The sequence below is a fragment of the Monodelphis domestica genome, chromosome 5, assembly GCF_027887165.1.
Source record: "Monodelphis domestica isolate mMonDom1 chromosome 5, mMonDom1.pri, whole genome shotgun sequence".
In the NCBI taxonomy this organism is placed as follows: Eukaryota; Metazoa; Chordata; class Mammalia; order Didelphimorphia; family Didelphidae; genus Monodelphis; species Monodelphis domestica.
In genome coordinates this window covers 89395910-89414750 of record NC_077231.1, presented here as the reverse complement: position 1 = coordinate 89414750, position 18841 = coordinate 89395910, and the positions used below count along the sequence as shown (strand labels likewise).

The 18841-nt window shown below is 38.4% G+C and overlaps 1 protein-coding gene across 2 annotated transcripts in view; it reads left to right on the top strand.

Moving 5' to 3' along the window:
- Window positions 1-18841, top strand: part of GNPTAB (N-acetylglucosamine-1-phosphate transferase subunits alpha and beta) — a 97313-nt gene that overhangs the window by 30488 nt on the left and 47984 nt on the right. For both annotated transcript variants that reach the window (XM_056798765.1, XM_001373258.5), the window contains exons 3-7: window positions 3766-3885; window positions 5711-5752; window positions 7029-7234; window positions 11108-11172; window positions 11694-11828. In XM_056798765.1, coding sequence (XP_056654743.1) covers window positions 3766-3885; window positions 5711-5752; window positions 7029-7234; window positions 11108-11172; window positions 11694-11828 — 568 coding nt within the window. The remainder of the gene's footprint in view (window positions 1-3765; window positions 3886-5710; window positions 5753-7028; window positions 7235-11107; window positions 11173-11693; window positions 11829-18841) is intronic.

The following is an 18841-nucleotide window of genomic DNA, read 5'->3' as shown; positions in this document are numbered from 1 at the left end:
ATTTCATTGAGCTTTAGTTTTCTTAAGTCAACAAGCATGTATTAAATGCCAAACACTGGAATTCAAAGAAACATAATGAGCTCAGGGCCATGGACAGATGGATACCTGGGTCACAGCAGACCATCCTCCCGTTGGTATTAGTTTAGTAATGACCACTTTTTAGTTCCAGTCACTCAGTTAGTTCCAAGTCTCCATTCTCCAGCCTGTGTTTTTTAATATTGTATACAAGTGGGGAAGCTAGGTTGCATAGTGGATAGCTCTCTAGTCCAGGAGTGAGGAGGACCTTGGCTCAAATCTGACCTCAGATGCTTCCTAGTTGTACGACCTTGAGCAAGTCACTTAATCCCAATTGCCTATCCCTTATCACTCTTTTGCCTTGGAACTGATATTTCGTATCAATTCTAAGAAAGTAAGGGATTAAAAAAAATTCTTGTACAAAAAGTGATTTTAGGGGCAGCTAGATGGCATGTGGATAGAGTGCACTAGGTTTGGAGTCAGGGGACCTGGATTTAAATCTGGGGTTTGATATTTCCTAGCTGTATGACCCTGGGCAATTCACTTAACCCCATTTACCTAACTCTTCCTTCTGTCTTAGTTGTTACTAAGAAAGTAAGGCTTAAAAAAAAATCTTGCATACAAGAACTGCATGAGATAATGTTAAGTGGTGTACTGGAATCCAGATAGATGGTTTCCAGCCTTTCTCTACTTGAGTTAAGTGTTTGGCACTTAATACATGCTTGTTGACTTAAGAAAACTAAAGCTCAAAGAAATTAAATGTTTTTCATTGTAGCAGTCAGATTAATTTTAATATCAGTCTTTTTTAAAAAATCAAGAAAGTCTGATGTGAAAGCCAGATGCTAAAAGATATTTCAAGGCATTTGCTCTTAACCTCACAACCTCACAACCTCACAACCCTGTTTAAAAAATGGTTGTACTTTAAGAAATTGTGCATTTAGCGTTCACAGCCTCCCTTAATAAATTCTTTTCAATCATTACTTTAATATTATGGTGCAGAAATTGAAGTTAAGCTCACTGCCTTCTATTTTTTGAAGACTATATCCTTTTTCCATTTTAAAAAAAGGGCAATATTTTCCCTTCTCCAGACTTGGTTCAATCAAGTCTACTGAATTGAGAACTCTTTTGGGGAAGCAACATGGATGCAGAAAATTAAATACAAATTACTCAAGCTTTGCTGAGAAATGGATATACTACCCTAAGGACCTTCCCCTAATGTTCCAGTCAACCCAGACCAAATAGTGATGTTTGTCTAGCATGACCTCTTTCTTAACTAACCCTGTGGTGATCCAAAGTGCTTTATTACCTTTTTCTATATATCTGATGTGGAAAGAGCTTGGGCTGGGTTCTAGTCTTGACACTTTCTATTAAATTTCCCTATGTGGAATATTTAACATCCATACTCTTCTGATGATATCATGTGATTATAAACCATGGAATATCCTAATTTTTGAAGACTTGAGACTATTAACAATTCAGAAGGCAATGGAGAGATATGGATATATGCAGATCATAGTATATTTCAAAGATGATTTATTTGCAAGAAGAGATAAAAATGCTATCCAAGAAGTAGTCTCAGAAAATGGATTAGTCTTATAGCTAAAGCAAGGTTTAGCAATGGGTAGTCTGAGGGCAGCCCTGGAACCAAGGAATATCAAAAAGGAAAGATCCTTTAAGAAGGAGTCCATCCATAGGGAGGATCCTCTTTGGAGAATTTATGGGAGGGCTTGGGCAAAAAAAATCTTATGGCATGAGAAATCATATAGGGGAGATAGCATCAGTAGCATCATGAGAAAGAATACCTGCATTTCATTGGAGAGCCCAGGCCCGTTTAAGTATTGAATTACCACTACCCTTTTATGACTTTTGCACATGTCTTTTTAATAAACAAATTAGTCAGTGAGAGCTCCCTTTGTAGCTACAACACTAGTTGTTATTTTCCATATCAGGATCATTCATATTTATGATGTAATTATAAATGGTCAAAATTTAATTCTTGAGGACCTCCTTTCACCAGAATTCCCTGTAGAATCTTGGGTCCTGGAATATTTATAATTTTGCTGAATTGCAATGAACTACCCTGAGATTTTAGATGAGTAATTTTACTTTCTTAGGCCTGAGTTTCCTTATATAATCCTGGGAAAGGAAAAAAGACCACAAACACAATTAACAAACACCTATTGTTTTCAGTGTATTTGATACTCTCTTCCTGCCCAGGGATAGCAAATAGGCTTTAAAATACCCTTTAAGCTTCCCATTTTACCATTCTGGGATAGGGGGAGAATTACATTAAATTTCTTTTCTAATTTTATTCAGCTTAATATTGATCATAACAGAAGGTTAGAGAGTCTGTTAGCAAGATTAGTTGGAACAGTAACAGTTAAATTAGTCTCAAGATGCCTGCCTTTGCTCTCCTTGCCAGGAAATTGGTCAACTCTTGGGGCTCTACAGTAGTAATTAGCTTTTCATTGCATACCTCTTGCATGGTCTTTATTCCATTTTTACCTATACTTCAGTTGCTTAAGTAGATAATAAGACATTCACAATATCTTCTCCTATGTAAGAAAAAAACATGTAATAAGTTCTTGTTAATTGATTGATTCTGGAATTCTTGTCGAGATCATTCCATAAATGCTCTATGGGAGCATACCCACTGTGCTGGAGACCTGGCTGGAGATCAGATATTCTTAACCTAGTGTACACAGAACCCCAAGTGGTAATTCTGGTAGTTCTTAAACTTGGATAGGGAAAAAAAAAAGAATTGCATCTTTATTTTAACTGTTTTGTAATCCTGGTTTTTCTATTTTATGCATTTAAAAGCATGATTCTAAGAAAGAGTCTCTCTGTAGGCTTCACCCAACTGATTATCTGTAAGATTTTTGATCCAAAAGTGGTGAAGAATCCCTTACTCTAAATCCTAATTTAGTATCTTAACTTAATAGGGCAGTAAGAAATAAGATCCAGAAATTTATGAGTAGTATTTTTATAATCATTCAAAAGCAGGCCAGCGAACCTGCTAATTTGATATTTGTGAGAATTTAGAAAAAAGGATTCAGCTGAGAAATGAAGAAGCATTCAGAGATTTTAAAAGGGAGCATTTTCAACTCTTAAAAAATGTTAAGGACTTTGAAAGAGCATATATACATTCAAAGAATTCCTTTTGCTTATTTTAATTTTTCTGTCTTTAATGTTGACCTCAAGGGCCTATATTAGGCTTTCTTTTTTTCCTTTCTTTTTTCTTGGTCTGTGTCTTGTTTGAGATGCTTTAAATCAGATGCTTATAAATGTAACAATTCTGTATACATTGGATAGCTTTCTAGTTAAAGAAAATATATTATGAATTCTTTTTATAGAGGGAAAGTTATACTCTCTCTTCCATTTATCTTCCTTGTTTTAATATTTGATGTTTACACATTGATTGGCTTTGAAGATTGGTGAATTTGCTATGTGTAAAAGCAAAAAAAAAATCCAAAAATTAAGTTTCCTTCCAGCTCTAAATTTGTGGCCTCAGGATACTAACCCTGTTTAGCATAGTGGTTAAAAACTTTAGCTTTTTCAGATAGATATTTCCCCAGTTTGACCTAATAAATTAAGGAGGTTTCACTGTTTTTGAAAATATTTTTTCAGTCCTTAGAGAACATAGTCATGAGCCTTTTGTAACTTGTTGATTCAAATTCCTTTAAAGTTTTTGTTGTAATACATATAGAAAATTAAGTCTTCAATGTTATATGGACCTTTTTTTTTTTTCAGGCTGTGCTTGCCTATGCCCATCGATGTGGTCTACACCTGGGTGAATGGCACTGATGTTGAATTGCTTAAAGAGCTTCGGCAGGTCAGAGAACAGATGGAGGAAGAACAGAAGGCAATGAGGTAAGATTGGAGTCCTGCTCCCCCCTCCTGAAAAGCCTTTTGTTGAGGCATCTAGGAGAGATTGGACTTTAAAGTAACCAGCACAAAATTTATCTAATGATGTAAAAACCTCCTTTCCCCCTTCAGAGTCATGGCATTTAAAGAAGTAAGCACTCTATTAATAGGATATAGATTTTATTTCTCTTTGATTAAATAATGGCTAATTTTTAAGTTTAAAGCAGTTAGTTTTTAGTTACTTTAATTCTGCCAGATACAGTCTCTGTCCTTTTGAGAAGTTTATTGGTAGGAAGTTGTCTCTCTTTGGAGTATTTGTGTGTTTTAGGTATCATATACTTTAAAAAAAAACCCTTATCTTCTGTTTTAGAATCAATGCTAAATATCAGTTCTGAGGCAGAAGAGCAGTAAAGCATAGACAATTGGGGTTAAGTTGATTTTCCCAGGGTCACACAGTTAGGAGGTTATCTGAGGTTATATTTGAACCTCCTTTCTCCAGACCTGTTTTTTTTTTTCTTACTGAATCACTTAGCTGCCCCATATCATGTGCTTTTTTAAAAAAGCATAGTATAGTGTAGCTTGATGACTAAAGATTATTGGATCAACCATCTAGAAAGAGCTCACAAGGACCTCAGTGGCCAACCAAGCCTCATTTTTATTTCCTTCAATAAATCACTGCCATCTGGTTGAAGGAGATTTAAGCTTCTCCCTTTGAGTTGAAATTACTTTGATATCTTGATAAAAACAATTTGACAATACAATTACAAATCCAGGTCCTAAAGGAAGTATCTTGGTTCCCTTTAATTAAAAAAAAAAAAGCCAACCCAAGTATATTGGAGTAATGGCTTTGTTGTCAGACCCTAGCTGTTGATGCTTTTCATCTCAAATGTAGACTTGTAAAATTAATTTTGTAAAGTAGTATTAACTCTCTACCAGTAACTTGGTCATAAGTTAATCTTGGTCGTGGAAAACAGCTTTTATTAGGTATCACAACTCAGGTTTTTCAGGTCTTATCTGAAAACTCTCACCTTTGAAAAATATTAAATTAGAGAAGAGTATGTTTGTCATCCTTAGCTCTTCATTCTTACTTATTCCACCTATACAGCCCATATATATATCTTACTATTTCTGCCTCCCAAACATCTCTTATTCCTCTCCTTTTAACTTCCATAGCCAACACTCTAGTTCAGACCTTTGCCATCTCTTGTCTATGACTGCATTGGTCTTCCAACTGATTTCATTGTTTTATATCTCTTCCCCACTCCAATCAATTTTCTTCTCAGTACCAAAGTGAAATTTCTAAAGCACAGTATAAATTCCCATAGTTCTGTTTCATCTCCAAGGTCAAATATAGACTCCTTTTTGGCTCTAAATAACTTGGCCCTTCATCTCTTCATGTCCTGTCCCTGACATTCTAGGACTGGAACTCTGCCCCCTCGCCTGGCTCTTAATTTCCCTGACTTCTTTTGACAACTCAAGTCTCATCTTCTCCAGGAGTTATTCTTGATCCTTTCCATCTTCTTCCTGATTATCTTCATATATTCTATATGCTTCTGGAGATTTACTTGTTATTTCCTCCAGGAGAATTTACTTTTCCTGAGAGCAAGGACTAGACTTTTTTGCTATTATCTAGGGTTTGGCACAAAGTGACTACTTAATAAATGTTTGTTGACTAATTGGCATAAGGGATGGTAGAATACCTTATGTCATCATTAATTGCTCATCAGTCATTCTCTTTCAGCCTACATGGCTCTTATCAGACAGACACCGACAAACGTCCCTATTCATGTATGCACATTTTGGATGACCTTAATTTTATTGTTTTATTCAGAGAAATCCTTGGAAAAAACTCCACAGAACCAACAAAGAAAAGGTAAATATATTAGATTTTATTGAATGAAACTTGAAAAATAAATGTAATTTTATTAATTTCCATTAATGGTGACATATACATTGGCCAATCTGTATTTAATTTGCACAAAGGTTTCAGTCACTGAAATCTCATGCCATTTATGAAACTAACACTACTATGTTTGGTCCTATCATGGTCCAGTGGCATATTCTGGCCTCATGTTAAAAGTGTAACCAGTATTTGGGCTGAGGGAGAAGGGCAGGTGGGAGTTGGAATGATTAAGTGAGGACTCTGGAGAGGGCAAGAAGCCTGTTTGGAAGTAGGAAGATAGGAATTGCAGCAATTGACAATTTCCAGATTTGTCTATTCTAACACAGTGACCATGAGCAGGGCATTGGCCTCTCCCAGCCTCAGGTTCTATGTCTACTGTAATGGTTAGAATGGGTGGTTGCCAAAATTGTAATCAACCCTCAAGTCACAAGACTGATAATAGCTAATAAGAAAAAGAAAATAAGAGAGAAATATAGAAAGGAGGTAAAGAATTTCCTAGCCAAACAATCCAGAGCCTAACAACTCAGTGTCTGTCTCTGAATCTAAGCCTCAGAAAACAACAACAACCCTGTTCTCTCCTCTCTCCCCCCCCCCCCACCCCCCGGCTTCCTGCTGGGTCTCATCTTATAAATCCTTACTATACCCACTAGCCTCTCTTACATCACTCCCCAGGAACCAATCCCAGTTCTGCAATTAGCCTGGCACCACCCTGGGGGGGGGGGGGTTAGGGAGGCCGGCAGTGCCTGTGGTATCAATTTTGTGGTTGTCCATTGACCCAAATTCAAAACAAATGGAAGTCCAAATTTCTGATTAATCAAGTCAAAACAGATTCCCTTCTCACACTACAATGTACATTGTTGCAGATAATGATGATTGCATACATGTTCTTTTTTTTTAAAGCATTTTACAAGCCCTAGATACTATAAGGATGTAAATTATTAATTTCTTAGACAATTTACAATGAAAAAATGTGTAAGAATTATTTTTTAAATAATTTTTAAATAATGTTCTTTCAGTTGGGTAATTAGCTTTATTATCCTGGGAGGAAATAAGGGAAAACTCTAACCTTAAAGTTGTCTTTATTTCCTTGAATTTCTATGTTCTTAACCAAAATGCTTGTCTATTAAAAACAGTCTGATTTTTCTAAGGATAAAAATAAAAAGCAGTACAATTTAATGACATTGCTATATTACTGTCAGTTTTGTTTTTCAAGGTTATTAATGATAGTGTTGGCATTTCCTTCCAGTGAAAAGCAATTAGAATGTTTGCTAACACACTGCATTAAAGTGCCCATGCTCATACTAGACCCTGCCTTTCCTGTCAACATCAGTCTCAAGGAGTTGCCGTCCATTTATCCTTCTTTGCATTCTGCTAGTGACACATTCTTTGTCGCAAAACCCAAAAACCCTTCAACTAATGTTTCCGTTGTCGTTTTTGACAGTCAGAAGGAAGGTAAGCTCCTTTTTTATTGATGTGAAAAAATGCAACAATTCGCTTCTTTGATATTTGAATTAAAATATTTTGCCTCTAACTGAATCAATGTAAGGACATCAAGGGATATTTAGGTGGTTCAGTGGTTAGAGCACTAAACTTTGAATAGAGAGGACTTATATTCAACTCTGGCCTCTGACACTTCTAGCTATGTGAACCTGGGCAAGTTACTTAATCCTATTTGCTCAGGCCCTTGCCTTTGTGTCTTAGAGTGCTCCTAAGACAGAAAGTAAGAAGCTATACAATTCTGAAATGTTTCTTTTCTGTTACATTTTACAAAAAATAATCATATCACTAATTGTTAATCTAAAGCCTACAATTAATACTTTGCTGTTTTTTTCCCTACTTTTCTAAGAATAGTAAGTATTTAAGGTAATTTCAAGAGCTATGTCAACTGCAATAAAACTACTAAGGGTGAAAGGAAATTCCCAAAGGTTATTCAGGCATTGACAATCAGCCTGAACATATGTGGGCCCATACAGTTTAATATATTGTATGACCAATCTCTTGTCTTTGTGGTGCTCATGAAGTGTGGGCCACATAGAAGGTATTATAGTAGTCAGTAACTTTGGTGTCTTTTTGTAGCCATTTTATTCTTTTAGTGTATTGGTTCTTTTTTTCCTAACCTTTTCCTTTCATCTTAGAATTAATACTAAATATCTCTTCCAAAGCAAAAGAGCAGTAAAGACTAGGGAATAGGGATTAAGTGACTTGCCCAAGGTCACACATCTAGGAAGTGTCTAAGGCCAGATTTGTCTAGGCTTAGTTCTCTATACACTGAACACCTAGCTGTCTGCTAGTATATTGGTTCTTAAGATGCTCTTGCTCTATGTCAGTGATGGCAAACCTTTTAGAGATTGAGTGCGGGCCCTGCTCCCATCCCATCCCCCCAGACCAAATGTCTTGTTCCCCCAGAGACTAAATTCCATCCCCCTACCCCCAACCAAATGCCAGGCACACCCTGCTCTCCCTCTTACCCCACACAGGGAGGGAGAAATTGTTCCCATTGGGCTACCGGGCAGAGGAGTGGAGATGTGGAAAAAATGTTGTCAGACATGGTAGACTGGGAGAGGGAGCAACTACTCCCAAGTCCCTTTGCCTTTCTAGGAACAAACTGTGGGGTTTGGGGAGCATGAAGCTACATGCCTATAGAGAGAGCTCTCTGCATGCCATCATTGGCACCCATGCCATAGATTTGCCATCATTGCTCTATTTGTAAATTACTTTTTTTGTTTGTATTTTATGCACGTAAATTATAACTTTATTTCTTTTTAAAAACATATTCATATTCTAATAAACAATTACAGGGGGATTATTTCCTATATTGTCAGTTGTTGGTGTTTTAATTGCTAGAGGTGGGCAGGGTATCACAGTGGATAGAACTCCAGGTAGTTGGGAGGATAGAGTGTTTTTTTTTGAAACCACTGATTTCCATCCTATGGTAGGAAGAGATAACTTATTTCACTTTGTATATGGCTAGAGACTGGATCTGGACCTGAGATTTCTTTGCTATAGAGAACTCCCACAGGTGCTTAGTGATTGTTTTTCCTTACCCAAACAATGATTTTTTTTTTACCAGTGAAGGTCAGTAGCTTCTCTGTAATTTATAAGATTTTAGAGAGTGGTCTAGAGCAGAAGTGTTTCATGACTTTGCCAGTGTCTCAGGGCCAGTGTGTGTTAACGGTGGCACTGGAACCCAGTTCTTCTCATTTCAAGGTCACTTCTCTCTCCACCTTGCTATGTAGTACTTCATATCATACAGTATTATGAGTAAGACCTCATGTTTTACAAATCTTTGCTGCTCACCATTGTGTTGTATTCACACATACACAAATAGTTTGTGTGGCTGCTACTGTCAGGGCTACAAGATAGCTCTGATTGCTTTGTTGTTGACCAAGCCATGTTGTGTTCCCCATATCTCCTCAAACTTTTCATCTCACCTACCCACCTCTGCCATCTGACATGAGTCCCTAAAACTCCTCTCTTCCTTTCTTCTCAGAAGGAAAGTATGCCATCATCCTTCCTAATAATTACTACTATTGCTAACAATTGTTTATATATCTTCTTCCATAAATTACCTCATTTGGACTTCACAACAGCTTTACAAAGATACTCTATGGGTATTATTATTCCCATTTTATATATGAGGAAACCAAGTCTCAGGTTAATTGACTTGCCCATAGTAGCAAATGTCAAAGGTGGGATTCAAACCCAGATTTCCTTTATTCTAAGCCCAGAATCCATTCCATTTGCTACAGTCTTTCATCTGATGTTTGCCCAGATTCTAGATTCTAGTTCCTGCTAATGTAATATTCCTAATGTAATATAATCTTTGACCATATTCTCTTTATCATCCCAAACACATGGTGAACTGTCAAAGGAGAGTCTCTTAATGGGCCTTCTTGCTTTCACTACATACCAAACCTTCTTCACACCTCTGCCATATTGTCCTTAGATAATACTTCTGTCTCAGATATTTGTGGCAATTTACTGTCTACTAAGTAAAATCTAAACTCCTTGGCCTGTCATTCAAAGCTTCCACAATCTGATGCCACTCTTAATTCCATTCCAGTCTTACTTCATACTTTTTCCTTCCATGAACTCCTTTTGCTCTAGCCAAATTAGATTGTGTGTTTTCCTGTTTTAGTTCTAGATTTCTTTGCTTACCATGCACTCTATGTGTGGATTATCTTCCCCTCTGCTCTGTACCTGCCTTCTTCCCTGGCCACTCCCCTCCTGCTGCTGGAAATGACCTCTCTCCCTTTTGGATCTCACATAACTCTGCTTATCTTTGATAAACATTGTGTTATATATATTTAAACATATGTACACATCTGTTATATAGATGTATATATATGATTAGATCTAAATTTACATTTATTATAGTTTTTTTAGTTATTCATGTAAGTGTGGTATCACTCTACTAGACTGTTAAAAGTGGGATGAGGACTAAGAAAAAGCCTTTGGGTATAGCAACAAAGAGCTCATTGGTAACCTTGCAGAGAGCAATTTCTGACAAAGCTGTGGTTGTGCAAGTCAGATTGAAAATGGTCTGAGAAATGAGGAAATGGAGGCAACAAGTCTTGATGACATTTAGAAAGTTGGGTGGCTTCAAGGAGAAGAAACAAACGATGAAAGCTTGTTCTATTATGAGGCCTGTTTTCTGAAGGGTCCAGATCCCTGGGAAGGCTTGTAAGCATGGGAAGAACTAATACAGATGAGACCAAAATGATCAATGGCCCAGTTTCCCAAGCTAACAGGGAATGGCACAAGTTGTGGATTGGGCTTTGGCAAGAAGGGTAGCCAGTACTTCTACAGATTGGATAGAAAGATCTCTCTAGAGGAAATTAGGAATGACCAGAGGAGTGTGATCTCTCTTTCTAGAAGAGATTAGGAGTGATCAGAGGTGTGGAAGAGGAGAGGACACCAAATTCTTTTATTTGGTAGGAGTGGAGAAGGGGTGGTGTAGGGGCCTTGAGAAGATGAAGCTTGAAAGCCTCTCTTCTATTCTTCCTCCCCCCTCAGGAGAAAATGTTCCATAATGTCCCACTACTGTGACTTTGCTATCATCCCTGCCTCTGTTTTGAAAGTCCTGCCCCAATCCTTCCCATCCTTTATAGACTTGCTTAAATATCTACCTTTCTGAACTGTTCTAGGCTACAGAAGATGTCCCAAGGATTTCAACTCCTTAGTTAGTCTATACTGTTTTGTGTTATTCTGAAATTATTTATACCCTATCAGCTTTCTGAAGCCATAGATAATTATGTCTTATACTTGTTTTGTATGCTTAGCTCATAGTGGGTTCTCAATGCATATCATAATTATATTTTGTAGTCGAAGATGCCCAGGCTGGAATGTTAAAAGCAGTCAGCAAACAGACCGTGTGGAGGGGCTATTTGGTAGGTTGCTACATTACTTATATATATATATATTTTTTTTTTTTTAACCCTTACCTTCAGTTTTAAAATCAATACTGTTTATTGGTTCCAAATAAGAAAAGTGCTAAAGGCTAGACAGTGAGGGTTAAGTGACTTACCCAGGGTGACACAGATTGGAAGCATCTGAGGCCAATATTTGAATCCAGGATCTCCCATCGCTAGGCCTGCCTCTCAGTCTATTGAACCACCTAGCTGCCCTCTCCTTAAGGGTTTTTATGTCCTCACTTGTAATAGTATCAGTGATAAATGCCCTGTGACTTTGAGAAACTCTTTTGTCATTAATGTTTTTGTCTGCCCTAATATTTGTATTAACCTCAATGGCAAAGGCATTTCTGGCATTGTGGCTTTGCATCTTGTATGAGGTAACATCTTTATTCATTTTCTCATCTCTGAGGCCCTGTCCATGCATGCATGAGTCACAAATAAAGCTCTCAAGTATAAAATAAGCCAGTCAGGAGGGATATATTTTGTCTTTTTTTCAGACAACAGACAAAGAAGTACCTGGCCTAGTGCTGATGCGGGACTTGGCTTTCCTGAGTGGATTTCCACCAACATTCAAGGAAACAAGTCAGTTGAGAGTGAAGCTCCCAGAAAACCTGTCCTCCAAAATAACACTGGTAAGGATTTAGAGGTGATAGAAGTTGAATATAAAAGGAACCTGGCCTTCTTTTGGAAACTGGCTCTGGTCCCACTTGATGTATGGATATGAGTCCAGTGAAGAAGGCAAGGATTCTCCAGGCTTGGTTCCTTTCCCTTTGTGATCACAGCAGATCTCCAAAACACGATTCAGAGCCAAGAAAGACACCAAATAAGGGTCTGGGAGCAACCAAAGTGTTCCATGTTCATGTATGTGCATGTGAGTGATTTTTACCAGGCCCTGCCTTGGGAACTTCTTTACTCTTTTCTTATGCACAACTTTTACTCTGTGTATATTAAAAAAAGCTGATTAGAAGGGGGAAGAGGGTATGTTTTTAGAATCAGGTGCCCTAAAAATGGCAGCTGACTGTGTTGGGGCAGACTTTCTGTCCATATCTGTGTATGAGTGTGTACAAATACACAGAAATAGACAGGACCCCATGCTTGTTTTTCTCTCAGGAGCTGGCGTGTGTGTATCTTTGTGCTAAATCAACAACAAAAAAAGCTCTCTTTGTATTGAACACCTGCTGTGTGCAGGGCCTTGGGCTTAGCACTGTAGGAGATAGAATTTAAACAAGATAAAGTCCGTTCCCTTAACAAGCTTAAGAGTTTCCTGTTATGGTAAAGACCTTGAAAATTATTAGATGGGAAATGCTAACTACCTGTCCCAGGTCAGGGAAGAGGTGAAATTCTTGGTAGAGCAAGGATTCTCCAGGTGAAGGAGAGGAGTCCTAGGGGTGCAATTCATGTCCAGGGAACTTCATAGGTGGGAGCATGCCAGGCAGAGGTGGGGAGCCAAGAGCCCAGCACATTATGCCAGAGGCAGTCTGACAAACATAGAATTCAATATGGTCTAAAAATCTAGCTTTAAAAAAAATTTCCCATGAACTCTAAGCCAAGTCTCCCTTATTTTAATTTGTATGATTTATGTTTCAAACCTGAAACTTCTGCCAAGGCTCAGAAGCCAGAGAAAGTCAGCCTGAGAACTGCTGGAACTGGTGCCCAGGCACCATACAAGGTGAGGTGAGAGTGCCTCTCCTCTGTGGGTCATGGGTAATCTACACTTATGGGTGGAACAGCTGCTGAGTTTGGTGTTAGTCAAACAGCAGCTGGCCAGGCAAGGTCTCAGAGTGTCCTGATGTTTAGATTAAAGCATTGCTATATGAGATTTGTAGAGAGCAAGACAGAGGTCAAGGGAAGCACAATAGAGACCAGTGGACCCCAGCCACAAAGGCCTAGAGAGAGACCTGCTGAGAAGAGTTGGTGCTCACTTACAAAATTGTCTGTGAAGTTGGGGAAGATGGTGCCTTCTTTTTCTTCCCTTTGATTGAACTGAGGGTGTGGAGCAGTTTAAAGCTTGCTTGTTTGGATGCAGGGCATGGAATTAAGCTGGTGGTTAGAAAACTAAAATATTTGGCTAGTACCATTTGCTTTCATCTAGTTACTCTCAATCCTTCATTCTGACCTGTTATGACCTTTTTGCATAGCCTTGGCACTGGAGTCTCATCTGTAAGCTAGCTTATATTAGTATACTGACCACAAGGTTATAAAGATTACCAGATGAGATGATAACCATATAGGTCAGGACCTGTGTAAGTACAAGAGTAATTACTGTCAGCGGAGTCCAGATGGCAGCTTAGAAGCAGCAAAAGTTGATTCCTCTGTGAAAACCCTTCTACACCAATCAAAAACAAAGTGATTTAAGGGGAACAGAAAACCAAATCCAACAAGAACACAGACCTGAGGGACCTTCCTGCTGGATTCCACCTTAAAGGGCATACAGAGAAGGTTGAATCCTCAGTTTTAAGGGGGGAAAAAAAAAGGAAGGTTCCAGGGCCCTTCCCTCACCTACTGTCCTGAGACTTGGTGGTTAGTGGGATCTCAGGGCTAGAACTCCAACTGGGATAGAGTGCCTTGCTACCACAACTATGTGAAGCTCAGGACTCTGATCATAGCTGGCAAGGAGGCAGCTGGAGGAGAGAAATGGAGAAGAGGGCAGGCTAGTCTAGCCTTCAGCCATATGCCTCCATCTTGGGCCTCTGCCTTTGGAAGTTTTGGCCTCAGGGCACATTCAACTCTGCAGATCAGCTCAACTGTCTTAATCATCCATTTTATCAATAGTGAAGAGAAGAAGTCTCCAGAGGGCAGAGGGGCTCAGTCTCATAGAGCTGGCAGAAAACCAGAGGAGCAATCAGCTTAATCCAGTTAGTCAGCTGAGTAGATATGAAGCCCCTGCAGGGTAGAAAAGCCCAAACTTACAGATCAGCAAATAAACAGAGGAGCAAGGATCCAGCCAATAAAGAGGGAGGGAGGAAGAAAAAATATGAGCAAACAACAGAAAAAGAAAAAAGAAATTACAATTGACAGCTTCTATTCTGGTAATGAACAAAGAACAAATGGAACAGAGGTGGACCAAGGAATACCAAGCAAAAACTCAGGAACCCCAGCGAATTGGACCCAGGCTCTGGAAGAGTTCAAAACACAATTCAGAAAACAATTAAGAGGGGTTAAAGAAAATTGGGGGGAAAAAACTTAAAAAGCAAAATAGATCATTTGGAAATTGAGGCATATGAACTAAAACAAGAAAATAATGTTTTAAAAGATAAAACTGACCAGCTTGAAAATGAGACAAAGATGGCAAAAGATAAATAATGACCTACAAATAAAAATAGATCAAAAGGAAAAGGAGGTTCAAAATGTCAGGGATGAAATTCAGTCATTAAAAATTAGAATTGAACAATTAAAAGTGAATGACTTCACAAGGCAGCAAGAATCTATAAAACAAAATAAAAAGAATGAAAAAATGAGGAAATTTGAAACACCTCATTGATAAAACAACAGACCTGGAAAATAGAACCAAGAGAGATAATTTAAAAATTATTGGTTTACCCAAAAATCATGACAAAAGAAAAATCCTGGACATCATTCTACAGGAAATTATCCAAGAAAACTGCCCTGATATTCTTGAATAAGAGGATAAAGTAGAGATTGAAAGAATCCACAGATCACCTCCAGTATTAAATCCCCAATTGACAATGCCCAGGAATGTTATAGTCAAGTTCAAGAACTTCTAAACCAAGGAAAAGATATTATAAGCTGCTAAAAAAACCCCCAAACAATTCAGATATTATGGAGCCACAGTCAGGATTACACAAGACCTGGCTGCATCCACACTAAAGGACCAGAAGGCATAGGATATAATATTCTGGAAAACAAGGGAACTGGGTCTACCTCCAAGAATCAACTACCCAGAAAAATTGACTATATTCTTGCAGGGGAAAATATGGTCATTTAATAAAATAGAAGATTTCTAAGCATTCCTGAAGAAAAGATTGATCTTAAACAGAAAATTTGATGCCCAAATAAAGAACTCAAAGAGAATCACCAAAAGATAATTAAGAAAGAAAAAAAAATCTAAAGGACCCAATAAGTTCAAATGATTTTTATTCCTATATGAAAAAATGATATTGATAATTATTATGAATTTTTATTATCATTGGAGTAGCTAGAAGTATATCTAGAGGTTACAGTGATAAACTGTATAGGATGATATGTCGAAAAAAAAATATATATATATAAAACTCGGCATAAAAAAGAGAATAATACTATTGAAATGGGAAAAGAGATAGAATGGGGTAAATATATATTTCATAAAGAAGCACATGGGGGAGGTGGGGAAGACACAATGGAAGGAAGGAAGAGGTTGGCGACTTGGCTCAGAGAGGGAAGAACAGTCAGATCCAATGGGGCAGAGAATTGTATCATGCCCTATAGTATGTATAGAAGTAGAAGGGTTATAAACAGGCTGATGGAGAGGTTAGGGGGTAGTTTAAAAGGCACTATAGTAAGAGGGGAATAGTAAGAAGAGAGGGGGTGGGAAGGGGAGTAACATTAAGGATGGGAAAGGGGGAAGATTGACTAAAAGCAAAAAGTTGGAGGGGACGGTAAGAGGGATAAGAGAAAAAGGCAGAATCAAAGGAGGAAGTCAAAATGGAGGGGAATATACAGACAGTATTCATAACTGTGAATGTGAATGGGATGAACTCACCCATAAAAAGGAAGGGGACAGCAGAATGGATTAAAAACTAGAATCCTACCATATGTTGTCTACAAGAAAAGTAATTAGCCAGTTTATTAGGCATATTTCCCAAACGATTTCATCTGCAAGTTCTATTATGGGCACATTATTTGTGGATAACTCCAAAAGAGTCCAAATAAGGACAGTGCCATTCCCAGAGTTATGTGCTAAGTTACTGGAGGCCTTCCTGCTGGTCCTGGCTATATCAACTGGACTTTCTTCAGCTTGCTACCCTTCCTCATCTTGTTCATAATAATTATGAGAATCACATAACCTGCTAACACTGACAGTTCCCTCAGTTCTCAGTCTCAAATGACCTCCTAGAAAAGGAACTGAAGTTAGTTTGACAAGATTTCTTCTTGAACCTCATCTTCTACTTTTCCTTCTTTTATTTTGAGTGTTCACAGTCCACCAGCTTACTAACTAGACCTTTTCTGTAGAATGAATCACATACCAGGCTAAACAAGTTGTTGTTTCTGGGGTCCACTTTTATCCTCCTTTTTAATTTGTACACACAAACTTCCAGTCTCCAGATTCTTGGAGTGACCCCTGCTTTTCCTGATGTTTTGAGATGAGAGGATGGCAGCTCCCCAATCACATCCTCCATTTCTCTATAACTCATTTGGGCCTGGAAATTTCATCTTATGTCATGGAAAGTTTCCACCTGCCCTCTTATCTCTCTCCATTTCTTGGACTCTATTTGTTCTAGTTTTTCCCAGCTCAGACTCAGAATTCATGAGGCTTACTTTCTTACATCCATTAGCACAGCACAGTCTCTCAGGCATTCCATCAATCTCTTCCCTGTCTATCTTGAATAGCTGAGCCAACTGTCATGACCTTAGATTTTTGGTAAACCCTAACTTGTTTCCAATACCTTTTGTAAAAGCTTGTTTCCTCTTTTCATCACTCCTGAGTTACTTGTTCTTCCTTCCCTCTGTGACAAGGGAATCACTTTAAAAGACTGATATGGTCGCCAAGGAATTCAGCTATGTAATTCCTAAATGAAAAACTCAAGTCAGCAGTCAGCCTTTTTTGGAGTTTAATTACAATAGGAGCAAGAAAGGAATTAGAGATAGAGAGAGAGAAAAAGGGAGAGAAGGGAATAGGGCTTAAATACCCCTTCTGTTTAGGCTGGGCCAAAAGGCCCAAGCCCTTAGATAGCTGGGGCAAAGAAAAGAGATCAGTCCCTATCACTCACGTGACCAAAATGGAGAAACAGTCTCAGAGGCCCCCCACCTTCAGCTTCCTTCAGCGCAAGCTTCTCCGAGTCCACCGCAATCACCCCGACCAAACTCCTCCCACCCTCAAGTCTCCAGACCCTCCTATCTTTAAGGAAACCATCCAAGTTCCTCCTCTCAGTTCTCCCATCTACCAATCACTGTTCATCAATTTCCCTGTGCCAATGGAGGCTCTAGCTTAACCCAGGACCGCCCAGAGTTTCTGGCTTTTGCACATGTCTGTTGAAGGTCATATTTTCAAATGATTAAATCTTTGATCTAGGCTGCAGCCCTTACTCAATCCTGTTAGGACTGAATAGGGTGGAGATTTATTCCAAGTATCTCCATTGTATCAATTCTAAAATCAATCATGATTCAAAGAAATTCCTGTTCTATGCTTAAGCATAGGTCAAAGTCCTTTCCATTGTTCAGCAAAAGGTTTCTGTCCTAAAGTAATCTGAAGAAGGGAAGAGAAGGAACCTCCCATGCCAATGGGGTTCCCATTCCAATAGACTATCAGTAAGAAATTTTCCAAGTATGAAATATCCCAATGGTGAAATTTCCAACATTTATAAGTCTAAGGAATTTAAGGTTTACACCTCCTTTAAAAAAATTCTGCCTCCTAAAGATAGAGCCCTTAGTTAGTCTGCCTTTGAGGCAAAGATCCTAGACTAGTGGTGGAAAATCTTTTAGAGACCGAATGCGCAAACTGTGCCACATGTGAGCCCCTAGCCTTACCCCAAACAGGGGAAGGAGGAAGTGCTCCCATTGTGCTGCTGGGCAGAAGGGTGGGTGATGTGAGAAATGTCCTTAGGTATGTATGTAGAGGGGAAAGAGAGAGATTAGCCCCCTCTGGCATGCCATTGGTTTGCCAATACAGATCTAGACTGTGAGTATTCATCCTAGCCCTGCCTCTCACTTTTCATAATAATTTGTTCAAATAGTAGGCAGCCTTTGTGAGGTTAAGTTTCCCCATCTGAAAAATGAAATAACATTAATGAATTGGATGACGGTTCTTTTCAGATTTGAAATGTGATACCTTTGGATTATATTTCTCATTGGTTTACTTCAATGAACCTTTATTTTCTTTCTTATTGGGATCATTGCAGATTATATAAAATTCCCAACATCCCAAGATTAGACTGTGCTGCTCAAGGTGTGATCCATAGGACAGAGAGGTGATATCACAGATGGACTCACAATTCTGATTTATAAGGATTTATTATTATGTAACCAGGAAATGTGTGTATTTGTGCAAGGGCATGATCATACCAGAAAACACATGATTGTGGATTTTAACATTGGAAGGGACCTTAGAGATCACCCAGTCATACTCTCTCATTTTATAGATGAAGAACTTTTTCTAAATTTCTATTTCTAGATGTTCTTAGTTACTTGAGGTGAGTTCTCAGAGTGAGGCTGGGTGCTGTACTTTATCTGTTGTGTTTCTCAGCAAAGAGGGTCCATTTGTGGCTTGTTGAGTCCTTAGTTATTTTTTTTCCTAAGAACTCAGTAACTTGGTGCTTTTTACAGGTAGCTTTTGCAAAGATTTAAGTCTATTCTAGAAAAATGGATTGTTGATTGTGTCCAGAGAACCATGCTTCAATTTGGGGGTGAAACAAAATTTAAATAAGAGATGATGACCTGTTCTCAGGGAACTTGGAGAGCCATGGGGGATATGAAGGCCCACCAGCTCTAA